Genomic DNA, 26,128 nt, shown 5'->3' with positions numbered 1-26,128 from the left:
CTTAGAGTTTGCCTAATTAATTAATTAATTAATTTCTTCTCCCTCCCTCCCTTCCTTCCTCCCTTCCTTCTCTCTCTCTCTCTCTCTCTCTTTCTTTCTTTCTTTCTATCTTGAGATGGGGTCTCGCTCAGTTTTGACCTGCTGAGTTTCCAGCCTGGGCAGGTTCACCCCTCCTTAAGCCCCCTAGTGTTTCCCTGCTCCTGGGATGTCACCATATTGATGCCAGAAGTGTAGACACCCAATCAGCATAGAACTCCTGGGCTCAAGCGATCTTCCTTTATCAGCCTCCCAAGTAGCTGGGACTACAGGCATGTGCCACCGTGCCACCATGCCACCTGAAAATTACTTTCTATCTCTATCAGTTCAGATCCCAATAGGCATTGGGTCACATACCACAGCAGTCAGTGTGGTGGGCATCAAACCCATCCTACATACACGTAAACTAAGGAACACCGCTTATAATGGCAGAACCAAGTGTAATCCCAGCCCATTAACACTACATCCCACATCTGGTCACTAGCTCATAGCCTTTCAGTCCTTAGCTTTACTTTATAAAGGTGTTTTCCATTGTATAATTTCCATTGTAGAGTTTCCATTGTATAATTAATTCCATTGTATAATTAATGTCATGGCTTTATTATTGAATCGCCACTCAGGAAACACTTGCCGTGTAGCACCGAGTGAATGAAAGACCTCCTATCATCATGGAGCTTATGTTCCTGGCTGTTGTGCATGTACCTTATGAGCTCCAGGGGTCTTAATCACACCCCCCAACCCCATCACTTTGGCTCACCAAGTACTAGCATTTATGGTGCCAAGTCCTGCCCCTAAAACATGAACCACATGGGTTGGTCTTTGCACTGGAGGCGGGAGAAGGAGTTCATAGCCCAGTGGGAAATTGCCTTTAGAGCACACTCTTGATTTCCAGAATGCACATTGAATTACAAATGTCATGAAATACAGTGTGATGGCTAATCTGCCATTCACTTCTGTCTCATGACTTTGCTCTGAGGGCTGGAAATAGGAGATAGATCTGAGTAACCACTAACAGAGTCAAAAGGTTTCAGGGACTATGGAGACAAATGCATCTCAGATTTTAATGTGCACATGAATAAATCACCTGGGATCCTGTGAAAATGCACATTCTAATTCCACGTGTGGGGCCTAGGGCTCGGCATTTTTAACAAGCTTGCAGTTAGCGCTCCGAGAATCAAGACACCACTGAACTGTCAGTTTCCTTGAAGATCCCTCAGAATTGATGCTGGAAGCAAGAAACGTGGGTTGATTCTCAAATTTAAAGGCAAGGCTTTGAGTAGCCAAGCCCAGTGTGGACCAAAGCTGTGATCACCCCATGTAGACAGGGGACCTTGGGAGTCATCCTTATCCCAGAAAAGGCTACAACTTCTCCCTACCCCATTCACCTGTCTCCTCTCTCCCTTCTAGCCCACGCTTTTCCCCAATTTCAGGCTCCTCCTTGCCCCAAGCCCAGCCTACTCTGTGGTTCAGACCACCCTAGCCAGAACCCTGGTAGACATGTTGAGGCTTTTTTTTTTTTTTTCCCTCTCTGTTCAAGTTCAAGTGAGGAAAGCCAGCAGCATTTCTAGCACAGACTCTTCACTCCCAGTAATTCTGTCAGACGGACTCGCAAGTCTTCCCAGCCTGTCTGCTCACATTACACAAGCTAGTGATTAAAACTTAGAACAATAATTAGACCTTTTTTCCAAAGCAAATTTGGTTTCCAGACCAGACTTCCACATTCATTACAATACAGACTAATAAAAACAAATCTGGGCGCATATGCTTTTTATGTTTTTGTGTTCTAAAATCTATCACAGCATTAAAACACTTAAAAAAAAAAGTCATTCATGATCCCCAGCAGAATACTCTGTGAACGTTCTCTTCTGTTTCTCATCCAGATATAGTGCACGTATGTACACACACAGGTGTGTACTGGAATTTTGCCACTTGTTACACAATCAACATTTTCTCTGTCATCATACGATCTTACTATTTTTAAAGGCTGCAGAGTATACCTGTTGTCAACAAACCAAAATGTTTGGAAACATTGAACCCTGCTTTGTGAAACATTCCAGGGGTTTCCTCCCTCCATCTCGCCCTCCTTCCTTCTTCCTCTTCTTTTTCTTTCTCCCCACTGGCCTCATCTCTCTTCCCCCTACTTCATCCTTCTTCATCTTCTCTTCTCAGAAAAACAATGCTCCATGAACATTTGAATTATTTTTTTTTTTAGGGAACATTCTCAGCCAGTAGGAGGAGGAACATTTCTTCCCTTTCTACATAGTTTGAGAAGTCCAATGACCAAATCAGTCATGTATCGGCATTTTCTATAAAAATCTCAAAGGATGACACCCTAAACACCTGTTACGTCCGCCAGACCAACTGAGTAGCTCTGTTATTAATTCCAGCCCCTTATCACCACATCCATTTCTGGGGCTGTTCCAATGAGTCCGGACTGGAAGCTTGCCTCAAACCAGGTCCTGATGCTCGACTCAGCCTGATGTCAAGGACTGGTCTTGCACAATCTCTTTCCAGTCCTCCTCTTCTCTAAATAGGCACTTTAGATGTTAATACCACAGCACATAAAATTATCCTGAAGAATTAATCCATGAGAATATGCCCTTATTGAGGGAAGGATTTTTTTTTAAATCTGTTTGATTCACTACTGTATCCCCAGCATTTAGAATGGTGTGTGGCACATGGTAGGTGTTTAATAAATATTTGTTTCATGAATCATGGTAAAAAAAAAAAACACCTGTAAGATCAGAAAAGCAGCAGTTCTTAAGTCTTCTGAGAATAAGTGCACCCCTTGTGTCTGTGTTAAAAAATATAACTTCTAATTCATTTGACTGTGTTCCTTTGAATATAACTTCTAAATCAATATAGGTTCTAACTCATTTGACATCATCCTACCAAGAAGAAAAACTTTAAAATAGTAAGTAGTCCATACCTTATGACACATTCATGTTTAGTATAGTCTGTCAAGATAGGCACTATTATTCTCATTTTATAGAAGCAAATTTGGTCTCAGGAAGATTCCAAAGACCTATTCGAGGTGACACACTTATTCAGTGTGGAGCCAGGACTAGAACCTTGGTGCAGTTCAAATCCAGCCTGCTTTGAGTTAACCGCCTCCCGTGACTCCTCTGTTGATTTGCACAACCTTTGTCTTCTGACCATTTGATTGATGGTTATTGTTAGTGCAGATAATTTGAGCTCCCTTGTAATGATCAAGACGTTTTCGCAAGTCAAGGTCTCAGATGATTAGGACAAGGCAGGTGCTAATACCATTCTCAGCTTCATCTGGAAATTTCTAACTAGAGTCCATTAACTTGTCAGCCCTGGTTCCTTCCGAGCACCATACTGATATAATAAAATAGTGCAAATCGATAGAAACCTTAAACCGGCTTCATTTGTCTTCCTTTGTTAGTATTTTTTTTCTTTCTTTTATTTCTTTCTTTCTCTGCCACTTTGAAAGTAAAATTGTGTCTCTCGTTGGCTGTGCAATTCTGTTTTCGGTGTACGTTTTGAGTTATTGGAAATCCAGGCACATCTAGCTTTTCCCAAACACTCCTCTTATTACCCCCAGACAGTACGAAACTAACCTTATCTAGACCCCCCTGGCAAATCTAGACGTTCCTGTTGAGATTGCAAATCTAGTAAATTAATTTTCCTGAAGTGTAACGTGGGTCAGTAATTATGTGGGTGACGATCTAAAAGTTTTGCAAAACTGTTTACTTTAAGAATTAATGGTAATACTGTTTTTGCCCAAGATTTGTACAGAAAGAAGCTAAATAATTCTCTCAGTTGACAAGGGGAAAGCATTCCCATCTCCTGATGGGAATGTGAGAGTGAGGAGGGTTGGCAAAGTGCTTTATTGTTCTCTTCCTCCTTAATGGTTCCCTTGGGAAGCTTTGGACTCAAACTCCATCTACAAAAGAAACCATCACACCTTGCCTATTCCTGATGAGATTAACGTCTTGCCCTATGTCTGCCCCCATTCTCAAGTTTCTGTCTTCTCCAACACTTACAGCATTATCAGAATGATTGACTCTGTGACATGGACTTCTCCAAGTGGACACATTGGGATTTGATCTTAGGAAACACCATGGTTACTGTGATGTGCTGATCTTGTACGGACAGCGTGAGGACCAGTCAGTCCATCCACCAGGAGCTGTAAGATAGCCCACAGCTCTCTCTGAGAGAAGCCAGAGACTGAAAATCACCCCGAAGGGAAGGCTCTGTCAGGGATCTGCAGCTGGTACGGGCCCACTTTGACAATTTCCCTGCTCCTGGAGAAGTTATCCAACCGCTCCTGTAATTCGAGATGGAAAACATCCTCGCAGTACCATAGCTAAAGCACTGATCACAGAAATGAAGGTGCAATCACAGAAAAATTATCCCTAGGCTATGACCACATTCCATGAGCATTTATTTTCATCACGACTCATGATTTCAATTTTCAGGACTGGGAGTCTCTGCTGAATCCCAATTTAAATCCTTAATATGAAAGCCTGGGCTTTACAGACATGTGTTGATGCAGTCAGTCAATTTGGGCTTAATCCCCTTGAACTGACCACAGTTTTGTACTGGGAGGGGACTGGCAAGCTTCCACACCCAAACGATGCTGTGCTATTCAACTGTGGTGTTTTCTCTTTTCCTTTTGATCTACCACAAAATAGATTCAAGACTACTGTTCAATTTACACTTGAAAATGATGATTTTTATGCCAGCGTTCTTAATGTCTGAGTTTTAGTTTAAGGGGAAAAGTGCCTATGCCTTTAAAAGTCAGGACCATGGCAAAGTATTTTGCAGTCTCATAAAAAAATCCTCTGAACATCTTTGACAATAAAAAAAAATCTTAATCTTGTCCTTTGAATAATGTAAAGATTGAGTATACCTCTGGAGAAATATTGATATGGACTTAAATCAATATGTCCCCACTTGTCACCGATTCTCCTCATACTTTGGACAAATTGCTTAACTTTGTTAAGCATCAGTTTTGCTCAATAAAAGTTGATATTACCATTTGGATGGGTGATCAGTTGCCTTTGCTTTTATCATTAAAAAGAAGCATTTGGTCTAAGAGATATGAAACATTTCTGCACATACATGCACACAGTCCAAGACCCATTAAAGTTCATGTAATGAGAAAGCACAATCCTTAACAATTCAATAATTTAGATTTTGCCTTTAGTCTATTGTAACATCAGCCTTTTCTTCTGAGCTTGGTCCTTTGTACAAGAGCAAACATTGCTCCTCCTTAAAAAATGAAACTTTGCACACTGAAAGGCCAAGGAGTGTAGACATGTATGACTGAAGTCCATAAAGTAATTAAACATTGAAAATTACAGCAGAGTTACTAGAGCAGGACTTGAAGAGTGATCTCACTGGCACGGACAATACCCCACTAATTACTAGGGACAGTCTGGCCACCTCAGTGATGCTTTCTTCCTCCCTAACTTCCCCAACTTGCTTGACCAGAAGGCTTCTGAGGGGAGGTGACATCTTTGTATATTGGGTAAGAAGGACATTCCATGTAAGATAGATGCTATGGGGGGAGATACAAAAGCAGGAAAACATAAGACCTGTTCAGTGAACAATGTGTAGTAGCACTTGATCTAAAGTACATGATTCTGATGTAAAAAAGAAATTAGAAAAATTGTCTGGGCTCCAACTTCAGAGATCCTTGAAAGTCGAGTTAAGAAGATGGAGTGGACTCTATACCATAGGAGAAGCAGTCAAGACTTCACTTGTTCATCTCCTCTTACAACAAATATCCACGTGTAATTCTTTGCTACCTTCAAGGTAACCTTTGATAAATAGTATTTCAGACTGCCTAGTCTGGAAACATATCTTAGACTGAAGAAGGATGAGAGAGTAGGGCAAGAGGGGAAGCATGTTGGAAGGTCATAGGGATGGTCTGGGTGAGAAATGGCACTGGTACTGGTATGGCACATAGCAAGGAGTATTGGGGACCAAACTGAAGAGCACGGCACTGAGAAACATTCTTTGGCATTTCAGTGGTTGCATGGTGATGTATAGTATATACCTTCAACTTATTATAGTTTGTCTTCCAATAATATCACAGCACTTCACATATGGCATGAGAATCTTACGACAGTGTACTTCCATTTTTCCCTTCCTGGAGAATCTTAGCAGTATTGCTGTTACCCATTTTATTTTATCATATGTTGTAAATAAACCCCACAATACATTGTTATTATTTCTGCTTTAAACCGTCAGTTACCTTTTCAAGGCATATTTTTAAAAATTTGAAAAAAAAAAAAGTCATCCGTCCTACATACCCACCATTTCTTGTGCTCTTCATGCCTTTGTGTAGACCCTTATTTCCAGCTGGTATCACCTTCCTTCCAGCTGAAGAACTAGTTCATGCTTCTTATGGTGCTGTTCTGCTGGTGGTGAATTCTTTCACCTTTGGAATATCTGCAAAAGTCTTTATTTTACCTTGAACTTCAGGAGATATTTTCCCTGGGTTTAGAATTCTGAATTGGTTTTTTGTTCTTTGAGCATTTTAAAGGTTTGCTCCATGGTCTTCTGACTTGCATTGTTTCTCACAAGACATCTGCTGTTATCCTTATCTTTTTTTTCTCCATGATGTAGCTTCCCCCCCACCCCCACCGGCTGCTCTTAAGATTTTATTTTATTTTTTTACTGGTTTGAAGCATTTTGACTGTGATAAGAAATATTTTGAGGGGTGAATCAAGAGAGCATTGAAACCAATAAGATGTGAGCACTGGGAAAAGAGGTAAAATAAATATGGGCTTGCACAGATTAACTGAAACTGATAGTTGCTTCTTTGAGACCAATACCAATGGTCTTTTCATGCAGAGTAGAGAGAGCATTACAGAATGTACCCTAGAAGAAAAGCAATATACAATACATATGAGGCACAATGTATACTTATACAGTATGTACACACACACATATATACATGCCCGTGAGCATGTATACACACACACACTTTTTATACCTACGACAACCCTGTGATGTAGACACTAGAATCTCCATGTTATACATGTTACAACTGTGGCATGGAACAGTTGAAGAAATTTAGCATAACACTGATAAGTGGCAGAGCTAGGATTTGAATACAGACCATCGGTTTAACAGTCATGCCTGCAAATACTACTCTAAACTCCTTTTTACAGTAGGAGATGTACATGATTACATGATGGCCAAGAGTACCAACAGCAAGATAGTGATAGATCCAGAGGGCACCTGTGTTACAAATGTCCTATATTAAAGACATAAAAGATGCTCATTACAGGGCAATGAGCTACTGTCTGATCTGCCAATCTCTGGCTTAGATGGTAAAGTTACATCTGATAGAACATGTCCATAATCTTAGAGGCTGGACGCCTAGCCAGATGGTATAGTGGGCTACGAAGCTCCTACTCACTGACATTTCTCCAGTGTAGCCAACTAAAAACAGAAACTTCTGCAGGTGACATGGAAGGAGTTCACAAACATGTTTGGACTCATGTATTGGCGTGGACAGCATAAGAAAGAAAAGACGTAAAGCCAAAATTCTAGCTAATCTCTCTGGCCTACCTGTTGCACTAATCATGATAGCCATCACTTCGAGAGAATCCTCTAGAAGCAAAGTGCTTTACTTCTATTTTTTCTGATCCTTAGAATAACAACCCACACTGCCACTACTCCCAACTTTATGCTTCTTTTAATGTTGAACTGTTCTTTGCAAATTACTTAACTTCCCTGTGCCTTCGTTTTCTCATCTGCAGCATGAGGTTAACAACAGTAACTACAAAAATGCTATTTCGAGGATTAAATGAGTTGATCCATCTGTGAAGTACTTAGGGTAGTCCTTGGTGTATGGCAAGCGCTCAGTGAGTGCAGGATGGCAGTCTTGCTGTTTCTGTTGCTTTCTTCTACCTACGTTGATTCCTGCTTTGTCCACCCAAACCTTAACCACCCTACAAAAACAAGTCAGCATTCAACCCGCTACCCTAATTGCTTTGCTCAGGCACAATCTCTTTTTCTGTTAAAAATCGGTAAACACAACTTCGCATCTCGGCAGATTCTATTACTCCACATAGGCTCATTCTGCCTTCCTGATTAGATTAATTCATTATTCACTCCATTCACATGTCATTTGAGCACTCATAGGGTACTAAGAATTGTTCTGGTTTACTAGGGTTATAATAGTAAATAAAAAGTAAAAATCAGATCTCTGCCTCATGGATCTTATATATTGGTGTGGAGTGGGAGTATAGGCAAAAAATATATAAATGAGTTATATATGTGATATAGTAGATGGTAACAGTGACATGAACATAACTAAATCATGGAGGGGAAATAGTAAATGCTGGGGGAAATCATACAATCTTGGACACTGGAGCTGGGAAAGGCTTCACTGAAGTAAGAGTACAAGCTGTCGAGACCCAAGTATAGGGCATTCTTGGATGGCACACAGCAAGTGCAAAGGCCCTAAGGTAGGAATGTTTATGATCCAAGAACATTGAGGATGTTAGTACCTCTGGAGTGGAGTCAGCAAAGGGTAGAATTGTAGGAGGTACAGTTGGAGGGTGAATGGGGTGGAGCAGATTGAACATACACACAAACATACACACACACATGCACGTGTGTATACACACACACACACACACTTTTAATCACCATGTGTTATTATTGAACAGGGCCCCACAGGCCACTGTAAGGATCTTGCCTTTCATTCTGATAAGATGGGGATCCACTGGATGTCCTGAGCAAAGGAATGACTGAGACAGGCTCTGTGACTTAGGAATAAATGATGAGCCCATGCTGGAACAGAATTTGGAGTTGGCAAAACATTCTTACACCCTTCACAAGAGTTCTGTTGTGGGAGGGATCACTCCACCCGTTGCAGAAGTGTGGAAACTGGTGTTCCACACAAGGGTAATAAATTCCCTTGTGACCTGCAGCCTTAGTGGCAGAGGCGAAATAGAAACCAAGGTCCCCCAGCTCCCAGTCCAAGGAGCCCTGCTACAGCAGGAAGGTGCAGCCTCTCTCAGGTTCTGAGGTTGAAACCCATGGTCCTACAGATTTTGTCACCATTTCCCAGACCTGCTTCCTCTGGGCGCCTCCCTTGCGATGTCCAGAAAGCTTTAATGCCCCATTGGAGTAATAACTGAAGGCCTGCTCATGCCAGGCAAGTAGTGCCAGTGCAGGATAGAAGGAACAGGGCCTTCAAGTGATTTAGAAACAGCCATCCCCTCAAGGGTCTCAGGCCCAGTGGGCTTATGGCTGCATAACACAAGGTGAAATTTCAGCCCTCGCCCACCTCCTCCAAAGGCCTTTGTGCAGTGCGCATCCTTTACCACTGTGAATGGCAGCCTGACACCTCTTCACAAATTTTTGTGTTATATATATCATGTAACATAGTGGAAGTCACATAATAGGTACTCAGTGAATCAGGCTGATTGATTTTTCTTTCTCATTTTTCACCTTCAATATGATTAAGATCCTTTATATGTCAGTTTATTGGAAGGGATATGAGTGATTCTGCAAATATTTATTGAGTACCTATTCTATACCAGACACTAGTCTAGGTGCAGGGGATACAACTATGGAAAAATGACCCTGAAAATCCTGCATTGATGGGGCCTACATTCTAGGAGAGGAGACAGATAACAAATGAAATAATCAGTGTGAGTACGTTAGATTGTCATCTTGTGAAGAAGACAGAGATAAAGCACGGAAGAGGGGCATGGTGTGTTAGTGAGAAAGAAATACAGGTGAGAGGAGCCAGCAGTGTCATCGTGAAGAAGGTGACACTTGAGGAAAGACGTGAAAGCAGATTTGTGGCAGGCAGAATAGTGGCCCCAGGACAGCCACATCCCCATGCCTGGGACCTGTGCAGCTTACCTTCCAGGTCAATAGAGATTTTGCAGATATGATTAAATTGAGGACGTTGAGATTGGGAGATGCTCCTGGATGATCCAGTGGGCCTAATACAATCATAAGAGAACCAGAGAGAGATTTGAAGATGCTGTTCTGCTGTGGGGGAAAGGGTCAGGAGCCAAGAAATGTAGGCAGCAGCCTCTAGCAAGCGGGAAAGACAAGGAAACAGATTCTTCTCTAGAGCCTCAAGAAGAAACAAAGCCGTGACAACACCTTGATTTCAGTCTAGGGAGACCAGTTTGGGACATCTGGCCCCAAAGGGGTGAGATAACCTGGTGTTGTTTTAAGCTACCATCGATTATACTTTGTTATAGCGGCAATAGGGAACTAATACAGCAGCTCCGTAAGTATCTGCAGGGAAGAGTACTTCAGGCAGGGAGGGCATGCGATGCAAAGGCCCTGAGGTAGAACATACCTGGATGTTCTAGGATGCCAATGCAACTGCACTGAGCCAGAGTAGGTCAGGGGGACTTGAGGTAACAGGAGGCGGGGGGCAAATTACATCAAATACTCGAGGCCGGTGCAAAGACATTGGTTGTATTCCAAGTGCTAGGAGGCCCCACCAGAAACCATGAAGCGGAAGAGTGATGCCATCCAGTTCCTGTTTTGACAGGACCACTCTGGCCGTTAGGAGGGAGGGATGGGGCCCGTTAGTCAACAGCAGAAGCTAGGGGACCAGTTAAAAGGGTTTTGCAAAATAGGATGTTGGCTAGGACCAGGGTGGTGGCAGTTGGGGGAGGGTCAGGGAATGAGAAGCAGTCAAGGTCTGAACGTATTTTGAAAATGGAGCTCATGGACCCGAGAAAGGATAGATATGTTATGTATAAGTTTAACTGGAAAAGATCCTGAACAAAATTACTTTAGTCATTAAAATCATGACGCATCAAGATAGCACACACAGGAGGCAAGAGGTGCAGTGGGTGACAGCCCCGGCTCCTCACTCGCCAGCAATATGTCCTTGAGCAAGCTGTTTAACTTTTCTGGGGCCTCGGTTTTCTCATCTGTAGCATGGGAGTGTAGTGGTGTTGACATCACAGAGATTATCTGCGTATTAATGGACAAAAGCATTTGTAAGTCTTTTTTTTTTTTTAAGATCTTAATCATTTATTTTAGGGCATTTCCAGACTCTTTTTTAAATTTTATTTTATTTTTTCGGTGTTCCAAGATTCCTTGTTTATGCACCACGCCCAGTGCTCCGCGCAGTACGTGCCCTCCTTAATCCCCACATTTGTAAGTCCTAACGCCAAACCCACAGTCAACGCTCGATGTTCCCTCTCGTCATTTAGAATTCACTGATTTTCAAAGATACTTTCCTCTTTGTAAAAATGCTCGAAGAATTTAATGTGAAGCATTTGAAAACAAACAGAAGCGCTCCCTTCCTGTGGGGCAAGTTCACAGAGTAGCTGGGATGCCAACATATTTCTCTCGGTCCCATAATAGATTTTCCGAGCTCCATTATCAAATAGTTTCTGTAGTTGTCGATGCTGACTTTGAAGAAGGAGCCTGATCCCGCGGTCTTTTAAGGAAGAATGAGGATCACATGGTAACTGCATATTTATACCAGGCTCTCCTCTCTTCAAGCCGCTGTTGTTTCGCCATCCTGACATCAAAACTTCGGGGCCCAGGGAAACCTCAGATGTTGGAGAATATCAAACGTGGTCTTCTTCTCCACTTTTTCCTGGTAGATCTGACGCACCTTTGAACCTTCAAAGGCCGCCGTAATCAATGAAGTCGGTGAGACACGTGACACCGCAGGCATCATCGTGAAGATGCATTTATTAATGGAAAGTGTGTCGTGTGGAACAGCAGTGGGGGCTGAATTAAAATGTGAGGATCTGTAATCCAGCGGAAAACCACAGAACAAAGGGAGGAGGGAGACACGGGGCAGCCCGATGAAAGACACTTTGCTGACTGGGGACTGCACTGAAGAGAGCTACATAAAAGGGAGATTACTGCTTAAGTAGGTTAATGTTACCCGGGTGTCTTAATTAAAATGTCTTTAACAAAAGAGGAAGAGGAATAGGGCTGGAAGTTTGGGGGGAGGCGTCCGTGTCAGAGAAGAAATTTACAGAGGGGAGAGAAAGGAGGATAATTTACGTTAAATATTGAGAACGACTCCCGAAGCAGAATAATCTTGACTTGCAATCATGAAGGATATTTAAAAATGGGTTGGACAAAGGAGGCAATTGGCTTTGGCGGCGGCGTGAGAAATGGCTTTCTAATTTTAGAGCTCGCGGCCATAACATCGAGACGTTAACAATCAAAAACAAAGCAAGTGGGTAAAAACGGGAGGAGCTCAGAGCTCAGAAACAGACCAAATGCGGAGACTGAGTCCCGGGAATGAGCACTTCCTTCCTTAAGCATCAGGACACCGCTTTAAATGTGGTCCCTCTGGGAGGGATCCTGAGACAGGCAGGTGCCCGGCCGAAGGGGAGGATTGGTTTCACCCCTCCCCGCCCCCCGTTTTAGGGAAGCTGGATTTGGGGCCCTCCTTTCCCTGAATCACCCTAAGACTTGGCTTCAGATGTTGGGTTTTACTTGGGGTGAAACAGTAAAGAAGCACCTGCTTCTATAGCTGATGTCCTGCCCTGTCTTTCTCCGACTCCAGCCTGCGGTCACTCGGTGACATCTGTCAGCACGCAGTGTCTCCAGGCCCATGTGAGGTCAGGCCTCGTTGTAGGGTGGCTGTGCCTGTAGGGACAGCCAGGCCTGTCTTCTGCCAGTTAATGAGGTGATTCAGCTGCAGCGGAGAGAACAGGTCCCTTCCAACCCGATGATTAAATGCATCAGGGGTTAAGTGAGACGGAAGGTTCTTCTCTTCTCAGAGGTCACCGTAAGGCGTGGACAAGTCAAAAAGTCGAAAAGAAGGAAAGAGATTTTTATCAGCTTACCGTCTGATATCCGGTAGCATTTATTAAAGAGATAAATATTTATTAAACAGATCATCTTTGTTAAGGTCTGGAGAATGAGGCCTGCCCTTGCATACTAATGGGAACTGGCCGAAGAAACCTGAAATTATAGGAACTATCCAGAAGGTTCCATCTAACTTGAGTAGGAGAATGACACAGGCAGTGTATAGTAGACATCGTGTGTGTGTGTGTGTGTGTGTGTGTGTGTGTGTGTGTGTGTGTGTGTGTTATCCGGCAGGTAGAGGGGACTGGAAATAAACAAGGGAGGACAAACATCCTAGTCACAGGAGCAGCACAAGTGAAGGCATTAAGCTCTGAGCGAGCGCGGCATGTTTGGGCAAAACCAACATGGTTGGAACTATAGAAATTGGCTCCGGAGGGAGGTGTGGGAACCACTGGGGAATGCCCTGCCATGGCCACGTGCAATCCGTTTTTAGTGCTGATCATGGTTTGGGAATATGTCCCAGGTCCTTTAGAACACACACACACACACACACACACACAAATTAAATTAAAATTTTTTTAAATTTATTTATTTGACAGATAGAGATCACAAGTAAGGAGAGAGGCAGGCAGAGAGAGAGGAAGGGAAGCAGGCTCCCTGCTGAGCAGAGAGCCCCATGCGGGGCTCGATCCCAGGACCCTGGGATCATGACCTGAGCCGAAGGCAGAGGCTTTAACTCACTGAGCCACCCAGGCGCCCCATTAAATTAAATTTTTTTAAAAAGTGCTCATAACCTTTGACCTAGTAACCCACTGCCCTAGTCCATTCCAAGAACTCCTTGTTTAGAGACAAGCAAACAAGTAAACAAATCGAACTGCACATACAATGATAATTTATTTGCATTTTGTTTATACTAAAGCATTGGAAATACCTCCACTTGACAAGCTTGAGGACAAGGGAACAGTTAAATGTATCCTGATGCGTCCCTGTGATGTGCCATGCAGCTGCTAAAATTGTGTTTACAGAGTCTGTGACACGGGAGGGAAAGAAGCTTGGCTTTTATCATTAGGTTCAAAAAGCAAGGTTTGGAATTGTTCAGACCCTTCCATTTCAGCTTAAGCAGAAATTATATTTAAACCTGGAAGGAAGGACACTGAAAGGCTATTCTGTTGGTACGAGACAGGGTTGCGAGTAAATGAATTCATTTTTTGTCCCGATTCCAAGTAGAATAGGTTCATTATAGAAAATTTAGAAAGTATATTAAACTACTCCTTGGTCTCAAATCTTTGTCTCAGTGTCTGCTTCTGGGGAGTCCGGACTAAGGGTGCTGAGGTCCTGGTGGTTATAATTCTAGCATCCGGTGGGCTCATGCGTAAGAGGAAACGATCAGACACAAAGAGTCCACAGGCGAGCAGAGGAAATTGATGCTCACGGCGTGGTACTAGGGAAGGACACACGGATTCGGGAAACCCCTCCAGAGGCGGTAACCACTCGGGAGAGCAGTATGGCGGGAGCGAAGTCAACTGTCCATGGGACATAACGGTGTAGTTCTTCAGTTCTGAGATAGGGAGGCAGGCACCCCTGGACGGGGCAAGATTCTCAGTTTGGTTTAGGACACGCTGGGTCTGAGGTGCCTGCAGGATAGTTCTGTACCATTTACGATGGAAATTCCTTGGGGGGAAGCACGTAGCCAACACCCAATAAACACCCACCGAATTGAAAAGAATTCTTTTTCCACATGTGGGTTTCCTAATGGGGGCTTTCTTTAAAGGCCACTCACAAATTTATGAGCTCACGCAGACCAGAAAGCGTGGGATCTGGGGTACGTGCTCACACATCTAGAATACATACTCAAGTTAATACAGCTGTTGAGACAGGAGTACATGTGTGTATTAGAAAAACAAGTCCATCTGTAAAACGCAGCAAGACGCCTTCAGGTGTTCAGAATAGCTATTTAACATGAATATTTTATCAATGCCAGAGCAGACAGAGGGAAATTGTATCCATTATACCCCCATCACCATCACACGCGGTTGAACGGACCTCTGACTGAGGAATCTAAATATGTTTAAAACATTTTTCACCTCCAATGAAACTAGCAAGTCCTGATTTGTGTTGTTATTGGTCCTGCGAGACTCATGAAATATTTTGGAGGCGGTTGCGTTTTGGAAGTGTGGTTTGGCAAATTTTCATCCAAGGCATATGCTTTTATTTTATTTTTTTAACTAGCCGTCCAAATGTGGGGAAGTTGACATTTTAGAGCAAGTGGGAGAATGGGTGTGTGCGTGGGAGGAGCGGGGAGTGCTGTTTTACTCGTGTCTGATTTTTAAGTTCAACTTCTCAAATACAGCGACGGCTTAGGGTAGCAGAAAAGAAAACCCATCTAAGAAAATGTGTTCTCCAGGGACGGCTCCTCAGCTCTGACAAGGCAGAGTCAAAGGCAAGGTCAGATCCCAGACTTCTGCTGAGAACCATTCAGTGGCTTCTCGTGGGATTCACAACAATCCTGTGGACCAGGTCTGGTCGCTCTCCCCTTCCTGCCTCTTCTAGGGCTCCTTTGAGCCCTATCCCCCGCTGCCTCAGCCCTTCTGGTCTTTGGTCTCCTCCTGCTTCTGTGTCTTCTCACTTGCCAGTCTCCAGGCCTGGAGCCCTTCCTCCTCCTTGTCCGTCCACCTGCCTGGAGCCCACGTGGCCTTCCCATCTCAGCCCCCTTGTCATTTCCCCAGAAAGCAGCGGTCTTCTGCAGAGTGCTCCAAGGGGTGGACCTTCCGAAAAATTTCTATAGATCACATCACTTCACCAAGCACGGAGCACTCTAGGATGAAAAAGTCCAAACCGAGGGTTGTAGTAATAACTGTTGTCAGAGAACAGATTTCCATAGGGAAGAGGAAATTTAAAAAGGAGTCCTAGACCTCCTACTTACTTACTTAGTAGACACAACTGTGGAGCAAGAACCCTAAACCAGACACTGTGCTACGCCCATTACCTAGATTACCTTAATTCTTACAGTAACCCTACATTTATTTAATGATTTTTTAATTTAATACTGTTTTAAAAAATACCTTTTGGACACCTGCTATGTGCCTGGCCTTGTGCTGGGCACCAGGGGACACAGTCACAAACCAGGGAGACACGGTGTCTGCCCTCCTGGGGCCCGTAGCCTCCTGGGGCAGACAGACATCGATAGGCTGATGGCCCTGGGTGGATGTGTAGTCAGAAGCTGAGAGCCAGACTCTGGATAGAAAGGGCAAGCTGCAGGCGATCCCCATAGCAAAGAGTCTGGTGACTTGGTGTTTAAGCTGAGAGTAGAAGGATGGTGGATTGGAGGGAGGGAGGGAGGGTGTCAATCAGGCACCAGAGGGGAGGGCTGGGAAGGAGCACTGCTGGGTGAAAAGACCTCAGGTAAGTGTTTACAACCTGTGGATCCTGGTACGGCTTGTGTAGCTGAAGCAGAACCTGGATGGCAGGAGGCCTCCTGAGGTCAGAGGTGGTTTCCGGAGCCCAACATGCTCGCCCTCCGGGGTGTTGGCAGCACCGGAGGTTCCACCCTCTGACAAGGGGAAGCAAGTCTGCAGTTGGTCAGGGGGAGGGGGATATTTTAAAAGATCTTCCTGGCTGCTAGACAGAGAATTCTGGAGTCACCATTCAAGCGGCACATTCCTCCGACGAATCCTTTTCTTGACGAATCCTTTCCTCCGCTGACATCTTCGGGCAAAGCCCTTTCTCTTCCACCCTAAACACCCACGGCGACAGAACGGCGGTCACATCCGTTACCTTTGGAAATGTGTTGCTGCCTTGGTGCTCATCACTCAGAGGTCCTGACACCGGTCCTTCCATTGCAAGCTTTCCTGTAAGACCGGCCATCCCCAAAGTCTCCGACAGACGACCTTCGTCATTGGAGAAATTGTTTCTGACTGCACGGGCAGCCACTTCTCGGAAAGCAGGCAGGCATCTAGAAAACCGTGGCTCGTGCCCATTTCTCCTGTCTGCAGACCAGCAGCCCGAGAAGCTCGCGTGACATAACTTACAAGAGCAGATGAGCTTTACTCTACCCTGTGACGTCTCCCCCCGTCATCTTCCCCTTCGACCCTCCTTTCCAAACGAGCTCTATCACGCCCGTTGCCATACCATGAGGCGAGCGTGCGGGACTAATGGGCAATTTCCACACCACCCCATGTCACTGTCATCGTGACTCTGTGCAGGGAGCCCAGAGCAAATGACGGCTGTGCTGACATTCGGCCTCCAGAACGTCAGGGAAATAGTCAATGAAGCAAGCTCTCCTCAGAGTCCTGGCTCTCAAGCCTCCTGCGTTCGCTGCAGAAAGTTTGATGTCTGTTGATTGTTTCTTCCTTAAGTAGGCAAACTTCAGCCCCAGGAGTTAATAAAACAAATTTTAAGTCTCGCCCCAGGTACAGCAAAGCTGGCTGAACGGTGCATTTGATTGCATACAGAATGTGAACAGAGGGGCAGAGAACCCTCCTCCTGGCAGCTTTCAGCACGATGAGATCAGCTGCAAAAATGGAATAAATTGGAGATTGATTTCTGCAGTTCCATTCATTTGCAGAAATTTGCAGACAATTAAGTTGTCCCCCTGCAGTATCGGTAGCTGATCCTTTTAGCCAGAGGCTGCCAGAGATTTGTGGTCTATCCTCTGCACACGCAGAGTTGTCATTCTGCAGTATACTCAGGTAAACAGGCCAGGGAGCTCTGTGCGGACGCAGGCCTCCTGGTCAAGGGGGGCACCGGCTGGGCCTGTGGAGACAGCAGTATCGCGCGTAGAGCAGGGGGCCTCGAGCCGCAGATGCCGGGGTTCCCGTGCTTCGATCAAGGGCTAAGTGACTTTGGGGAAGTCGGTGGCATCTTCGAGCCTCACGCCAACAGGTGTAGTGGTTCTACCTAGGAGTTGTGGGATGGGTTAAATGGGACACTGGCATGGGTGCCCAGCGTGGTACCCGGCTCGTCCCTCCTCCGTAAACGGCAGTCTTTGCTACACAGGCTTGGTGAGTCCAGGACACGGATGCCAAGTAAATCTTTGGCTTAGAAACTTGGGAAAGAAACAGGCCAAGTGACCTTATGACTACAGTTTGGAATGCAGGCTTCAAACCCTCCGAAGGAATAATCTTCAGGATCCTTTAACCGGACGTGCCATTCAAACCCCCAAAACATCACACGTTCGCATGAACCCCGTAAAGGCCCCTCTCGGCCCGGCAGTACATCTGACCTTCCCACCGTGATCTCCAACACTGTCCACGCCCAGGGCCTGGTGGACCACCAGGTCTCACGTGGCACTGCCCTCCCTTGCTCCCAGCTCCTGCAGTGCGTCGCCTTCATTGAAATGTCTCCTCCCAGCACATGGCTTTGCCCAGAACTCCCAACGGTGGGAGAGAGAACAAAGGCAGACGTTTGTGGCTTTGTCCCTGAGTTGGTACTATTTCCCCCTCTCGTTTATTGCCTGATACAAGAGCAAGGACTGGGAGGGAGGGAAGGCAGGCCCGAGTTCTCTGGCCACTTCTGGCCCGCGTGAGTATTGGCTCAGGGAGATCCTCTGACAGGTGGCAAGACAGATCCACGCTACTTTCTGGCCTTCGGTTCGGGGTGAAGGGAATAAGGTCGGTCCTCTCAAACCTTAATGCTCTCTTGGGGTGGCGTCCGCAGGTGTGGTGGGAGGGGACACTGGGTGTCGGCTCCGTCCCTTTCTCCTTCCCGGTCCTCACACCACCGAGGCGAGCCCACGCTGTGGAAGTGTATTGTGATTCCCTTTTCTGAAAGGTAGGGAGAAGGCAGACGTGTACAGAGAGAACGTAGAGCTGTGGTAGCCTGTGAGCCAGGCTTGGAAGAGGGGAGCAGCTGCCTGTGGGCACCAGCTCTCCTTCAGAATGATGGAAATGTTCTAAAATTCCATGGCGGTGATGATGGCTCCACTCTGGAAATGTCTTGATCGTCGCGGCCTTGCAACACATGAAAACGGGTGAATTTGATGGCACTTAAATTCTACCTCGCAGAGACTTTCAACATGCCGTGGGAAGTCAGAGGGCAGACCGACTCCGGCTCTGCCTTTCTCCAGATCAAATAATCACACGCGCATTTTCCCGGGAACCTCTCGCCCTGTGAAGGCCGGGCTGGGAAAAGGAAGAAAGGCGACCAATGAACAACCTCCCGTTCCCCCACGAGTCTGTTCCGCACACAGCGGCCTGCGTGTGTGTCTTTTGAATTGTAAGTGGGCTCCTGTCCCTTCTCAGCTTAAACCTCTATCCCCAAGAGTCCCCGCTGTGGGCTACAGGGCAGCCAGCCAGCATCTCAGTTCCCTCCCCCAGGTCCCGGGCAGGTCTCCTCCCCGAGCTTCTCCCTGTGCTCCTCCCAGTGCTCTGGCCAAGCAGGCCGCCTCCCTCCTGCTGCCCGCGGCCTTGCCCCCCGTGCACACACGGCCCCCTCCGCCTTCAGTCTTCATTGCCGCCTTCCCCGGAGGCCCTTCCCTTGGCCTTCCTGAGGAAAACCTCAGCAGCCGTCCCCCTGCACACCTTCAGGCCCCCTGCTTGTTGGTGCTCCAGGCCACTGTTCCGCTCGTCTCGCTCCCCGCTCCGGAATGGGAGCTGCACGGGGCACAGGTTTCTCTTGTTCCCCGGACTTTCTCAGATGCTTAGAAGGACTCCCAGCAGAGAGGAAGGCTCCACGGGAAGTATTTGAAGAAATGAGTGAATGAATGAATGAATGAATGAATATGAATCCAGTCTTCCTCCCCTTTTCACATTTTTCGCTTCTTTCCTCCTTCCTCCTTCCCCGGCCCCCCAGCCCCTCCCCTGGCCACGGTGACGGGGGTCCCCCGTTTATTTCCAGCACGCTCTCTCCACTGTGTGACGTGACACCCTCAGGGAGTGTGAAACTTCCTTCTAACACACCGCCAGTCTCTCCTGAGATTGAGAAGCAGAGAAGAAAGCAAATGGGACTGTAAACCCAAACACCCTCCGACAGAAAGGCAAAGGCTCCAGTGAGCCCGCAGGAGATGAGAGACGTTCTGGAAGGGGGGCAGTTCTCCTGTGGTAAAGTCCTGCTTGAGCGAGTCTCCCCAGGACACGGTTATGCCCCTTTGCCTTGAGCGAGATTGGGCGAGGCTGCTGCGGGCCTCCCCCTCCTGTCCCAGGCTCTCGGATGCAGAAGATCACGGTCCGGCAACTTCGGGGCCGTGGGAAGGGTCCCACGGGAGACTCACGCCTGCGTGTGTGTCCCCGTGGCTGAGAAAACCGCCTCAGTTTGAAGCAGGAAGGTGTGGTATGTGTGTCCTATAAGTCCTTGGGTTTAGGCTTGTCATGTGTGGCTGTTGTATGTGTAACTATCCATGAGTGTGTGTGTGTGTGCGTGTGTACACGTGCAGGTGTGCATGAGCATTTGCATCTGGTGAGAATTTTGATGGTAGCGTGCGGGTGTCGCTGTGTGTGGGAATCCAGAGGTGGCTGTGTGTCATGTGTGTCTGTGTTAAGATCTGGCCTTAAGCCACCAACCGCGTAGAAGGGACTGAGCGTCTTGTCCTCATGTCCTCGCATCCTGGTCCCAGTATTGATAAAGCGCATCCTTCACTTCTGAGCCCTCCTTTACAGATGAGCAATTCCCCTTCAACCTCTCTCTGTCCTCAAGGAAGGCAGTTTCCATCCTCCCCACCTGGGCTGACTGCCGCTGAGCCACTCCCGTCCCGCCACCCCGGGCACGCGCCCCCATCAGTTGTCCCCTGCGCTCACCCCACACAGCGGCTTCCTTCCGCGAGCCCGTTCTTCCTCGTGTCCAGCACACCTCCTGGCCTCCCCTTTAACTGACAGGACAGACTTCTTCCCGCGCCTCTCCTTTCCTTCTGCACCAGAGCCCTTGCTTCTCATTGATTCCTCTGACTCGCGACCCTAACACACTGTTAAGCTGCTCTTTCTAAAATCAATACCCATTCATTGTCAAGCCCAACAGGCTCCTTACGGTATTTGGCTTTTTGGAGGGGACGTCTGCGTTGTGTGATGCGGCCACGCGCCCCTTCCTGCTTGACATTCTCATCTCCATCCTTCCGGTGTCCTTCTTTGTGCCACCTCACCTTTCCGTGGCTTTTACTGGCCTTTTAGAAACCCGTCAAATGGTTGAGCCCCTCCCTTTTCTCTCTCGACATAACCTGGGCGGTATCAGCTTCTCCCTTCTGTCCAGCTACCCATGTCCGTGGGTGACAGTGACATCTCTCTCCCTCATTCATCGCTCCCTCCCAAAGACAACTCTTTACATGCCCTCTAGAAATCTCTGTTGGACGCCCAACGGCCCCGCAAGTCTACCAGTCGACAGCACACAGCACCTGTGCCCAGAACCGCTGTTTTGTTTTGTTTTTTCCTCTTTGCCCACTGTCTGGGTAACGGCAACGTCAGAAGTTGGGAAATCCTTACACGGCCGCTCCTTTACTCTGATGTTCTGTTCTTCCCACATCCTGTCTCTTCTCCTTCTAGAAGCTTCTTCTGCTTCTAGAAGCAGCTCCTAGGTTGGTCACATTCTTTTTATCCCCTCGGCTTCTGTTCTCTTTCTTGAGGGTCCCCCCAGCCTGGTGCACTCAGAGGCTTCCCACCCTGATTGACAGATACAAGCACACACCGTCGGGCATGAACACGATCGCACAGCACACCTGTCTAGATCTGCACAAGGTGTATGATTGTCAGTTACATCCGATGCTCTGGCTCCTACGCTGTCCCCGTCACACGGAAACACGTGGCTTCAGAGCCCGCAAGCAAGCCGTTTAGCACAGACCTGATCAAAGTTAGACACGGAAGCAAGGATCGAGGTAGGCATTTGTCAACAAACACGTAGTTGTAGATTTACACGTAAGTCACAGACAAGGACAAAAACGGAGCCGCTGACATGAAAACACGGCCCAGGACAAATAGTTTTTGAGGTCCTTGTCATTGTAAGGCAAATGGCTGGGAGACACAGGACAGTCCGGTCCTCGGAACTCCTTACCGTGCCCACCATGGAGGGCTCTCTGATGCACACCAAAGTGTCTCTCAAATCAGCCGTTCCCACCCTCTACCCCGCTCCCTTCCACATGTGCTGTTGCCATTCTGAGGCTCAGGGCTGTCCGCTTCTTTTCTTATGCACTTAAGACCCAAGGGCTGACACAGCGGTTACTAAGTTTCTGGGATGCCGTGAGAGCTGGGGACAGGGACTGGCCACCGCAGGCTTGGCTCACTGGTGAGCGGGGAGGCCACCAGCTGTAGGGACGGGGACTCTGGAGCCTGACCCCCTCCATCCCCATGAGGACAAAACTCACCCGTCCACAGACCTGCAAACACCCATAAGCCCTTTACTACAAACAATGGAAAGTTTGTGCTGATGACACGGTATGCTTTTTTGTGACTTTAGATACATCTACACATACTGTCTTCATGAACTGAAGCCTGCCTTTGCCGGGTCACGGAGCCAAATCACCCACCCTTCCTATTTGCATCGAACTTCAAGTCTTTTCATAGTGCTTGCTGAGGCATTCTCTCATCTAAACCTCAAGATTTCTCTTACTGTAAATGAGATTCATATGTTGTACGTATTTTACATATTTTCTATTCCTTTGCCATTCCCTCGCAAACCAACAGAATCTTCACAGATGTTCTGCACATCAGTGTTCCCTGAATATAATCCACTGTGTTTTTCATTGTCTTATCATTGTCTGTTCCATTCTCCCCTTCTCTATGCTGCATTTTGCCTGGTGGGGCTGCCTTACTTTGTTGGTGGTGGTTGGTTGGACGCGTGCGTTTGTTGTTGCAGTTTTAACCCTTGTTATTTTCTCTCCGTTACGTACACAACACTCTGGTTTTCTGTCTTTACCTGAATAGTAATTATTGGGTCTTCCCAGAAACCAAATAGTCTTTATTTGCATTCATGCATAGAGATTTTAAATGTTATTCTTCTATGCTTACTATAGTTTACGTAAGATGGGAGGTGCCCAATATGCCGTTCTGTGCTTCCCTACATATTCTCCCTGCTAGCTTCTGCATCGAGCAAGTCACATAGCCTCTCTGAACTTGGTACTCCTCATCAGTCGAGGAGGGACAAGGTTTACTTGAGAACTTAATTGCAAATATGAGAGTGGACACATGTAATGTGCCCAGCAGATTGTCCAGTGCACAGGTGAGAAATTGTTATTAGTAGAGTAGACTGCGCTGGCGATTGTGGAAGCAGTCGAATGTGGTAGTCGTGGTTAGAACCTGCTCCTCTAGACGGCACTACTGCTAACTATCTAAGAGTGTCTCCTGCTGATGGACCCAAATTCAACTTCGCCTTGCACTGAACATTTAGGTTGTTTGTCATTTTCACCCTTTATAAATAATGTCTTGCTGAATACATTTCTGCATGCTATTTTATTCTTCTCTCGAATTTAGCATTTGAATGTATTCCTAGGGCTGATATTACCAGGTGAAGGGCTATGTACATTTGTAAGATTCCCAATAAATATTGCCTGGTTGCTTTCCACAAGAGGACCATCAAATTACACTCCCACCAATATCTAGGGAAAAATTATAGAAGCCTTCTTAGCCTTAGTTGATCTGGTTTCCTATTTAACTTTTCTTATATAGATTTTCCTTTAAAACTACACACACACACACACACACACACACATGCAGGCATACAAATACACACATACTTTTGTGGGGCATGGATCAATGATGGTATTTAAATATCATTTGCCACATGATTTCGGTAGGGACGTGTTGTCCAAAGTTTGAGATGCTTACATTTGATGGTATATGACATAATTTCGGTGAGTAGGTAGCACTGACTGAGATTGGTTTATATACTGAGAAGATATTCCCCTTCCAATGCTCTTCCAGTTCTCTGATCAGATCAGGGGAAAGCCTCAGCTTGGTGCTAACAACCCTTTCACGCCCCACTATGCCTTTCTTTTCTCCCTGTTAAAAAGAAGATCTTTGGGGCACCTGGGTGGTGCAGTTGGCTGAGCATCAGATGCTTGGTTTCAACTCAGGTCCTGATCTCGGGGCGGTGAGATCAAGCCCCGCATCAGGCTCTGCACTCAGCAAGGATTCTGCTGGAGACACTCTGCAGACCTCTCTCAAATCAATAATTAAATCTTTTTTAAACATTTAAAAAGACAAAGAGGAGCTTATTTTTGCCCTCGAGTTTCTACCTCGAATTGAATACCATCATTCGGTCTCTAGTATGTTTATTTTCATGGTTTCCTGCTTTTTATGGAAAGCAATACTGGCACTTCATTTAAATTATGATACAAAGTTCCCTCTTTTGCATGTATTTATGTCATTGAGTAGGTTAATTACAGATAGGGCAGAAATTGGACAGAGTTGTTCCAGTCGTCGAAGTTTGGAACATGTGTACTATATCGTTAGTGCGTCCCAACAGTTACAACGAAGAGTCCTCGAGAAAACATAGACTAGGGGTCCCCATAATGCCTGACCTCATCCAGACCTTTGTGACTGCCCCTTCATCTCTGTTCATTTGTGAGTGTAAGGACCTTGCAGTTGGCCATGAGGAGAGTCACTTTTATATCCAGTGGGTTTTGTGGGTTAGTGACCAGGTGAGTAGTCTCCTCGCTGGGCAGATTAAGAGCCGGAATCTACAAACACTGAAGGGCGTATAAATCAAGACAGACATGGCAATAGAATGATTCAGAAGATGGGATTAAAGAGCTTAATGATAGTCATTGTGAATCACAATGTCAGCTTTACTATGATTCTAACGATGTACTTGCTAACGCTAATGAGGTTTGATAGAATAAAATTAACAATGTCCAAACAGCTGTATGCTTTCACAACAAAGGAACTATATCTCAGAGCAGACTCATACATCCTTTCCGTGGGGGATTTTAGTCAACTGATTTTGTTGTTTTCTCTTTCAGGATATATTTAAATTTGCAAGAACTTCTCCTGTCCCAAGACAAAAGAGGTCCATTGTGGTATCTCCCATTTTAATTCCAGAGAATCAAAGACAACCTTTCCCACGAGATGTTGGCAAGGTAAGTCAGACAAAAGACAAATGACATGACAAAGGCATTTTTTATGAAGAGGAGAGTATACACAAGGCAGACTGACTGTGACTGTCTTCGTGGCCCCCTGGAATCAGCCTTTATTCCTCTATGGTAACTAGCCAGATGGTTTTGCCAATAAGAGAATGACAAAAAGCCATCAAACAACAACAAAAAAAAGTATTTACAAAAAAAAAATAAATAAATAACACCTTTGAATATCATGCTTTGGAGAGCTACGTGGCAGATAACAGTGCTAAAGTTGCGTCTGGGAGATGTCATTGGTAAGAAATAGACTCGTCGCTTTTAAGACCATGTCCAGGCTACCAGCCCGCTACTCTCTATTCTACTAGTACAGCAGTGTGATGATCCATGGCCTTTTTAATCTAGATCCTAGTTTTCTTTTCCTTCTTTTATTCTTAAAGATTTATTTATTTATTCAAGAGAGAGGGAGAGAGAGAGTCAGGGGGAGGTGCAAAGGGAGAAAAAGTGTTAAGCAGACCGCACGTGGGGCTCCGACTCACGACCCCAAGATCATGATCTGAGGCAAAATCAAGAGTTAGACACCCAAGTGACGCGCCCCCCAGGAGTCCCTAGATCTTAGTTTTCAAAGGTGTAAATCCGGGAGCACCACTAGGTCAACCCTCTAAAAACTAAACCAGACCAAAAGAACTAAATCATCCTAACCAGATCCAGAAAACAATGTTGCATGAGTCAGGGCAATAACTTTGCCAGGAAGAAAGGTTTGCTGTCAAATGGGCAGAAATACTGATGACCCGGTAGGTACATCCTCTTCCCCTAGAAAAAGTCAACATGGAGAATCAAATTCAAACCAGTTGGTATTTTTTGGTCATCACAGAATTTGAACAGTGGTGGGTTAGTTCAGTGAATGACCTTAATGGCTGGTGCTATTGGATTATTTATTCATTTATTACATAAATAAGTAGCATCTGTTTTATGGCAGACTCCAAGATTGGGACTGGATGACTATTGGTATGAACAGCACAGAAGCCCCGACTGTGACAGAGCTTGGACTGTAGTAGAGAGACAGATATTTTGATGAGCAAATAAATAAGCAAGAAAATTGCAAAGCATAAGAAATTCCATGAAGAGCAGAAACAGCTCTTCAGAAAGAGACTAAATGGCCAGACCAGGGCGTAGAGGGACAGAAGTGTTCACAAACATGGCCAAGAAGGCTGTCAGAGACCCTGGTGTTTGATTGGAGACTGGAAAGATGAGACAGAGACAGCCATGGGAAGATCTGGGGAAGCCGCATTCTTAGCAGAGGGCCCTGCATGTGCAAAGGTTCGCAGGTGGGAAAAAATGAGGCGTATT

General features: G+C 45.9%; 1 protein-coding gene across 3 annotated transcripts in view; it reads left to right on the top strand.

The window, feature by feature from the left end:
• CDH13 (cadherin 13) overlaps nucleotides 1-26,128 on the top strand; it is a 1,007,942-nt gene that overhangs the window by 433,974 nt on the left and 547,840 nt on the right. For all 3 annotated transcript variants that reach the window (XM_080827654.1, XM_080827656.1, XM_080827655.1), the window contains exon 4: nucleotides 24,668-24,784. In XM_080827654.1, coding sequence (XP_080683780.1) covers nucleotides 24,668-24,784 — 117 coding nt within the window. The remainder of the gene's footprint in view (nucleotides 1-24,667; nucleotides 24,785-26,128) is intronic.

This window comes from Martes martes (genome assembly GCF_963455335.1).
Source record: "Martes martes genome assembly, chromosome: 17".
NCBI lineage: Eukaryota > Metazoa > Chordata > Mammalia > Carnivora > Mustelidae > Martes > Martes martes.
Note: the sequence above shows the minus strand (reverse complement) of the source record. Positions and strands in the feature narration are given on the sequence as shown.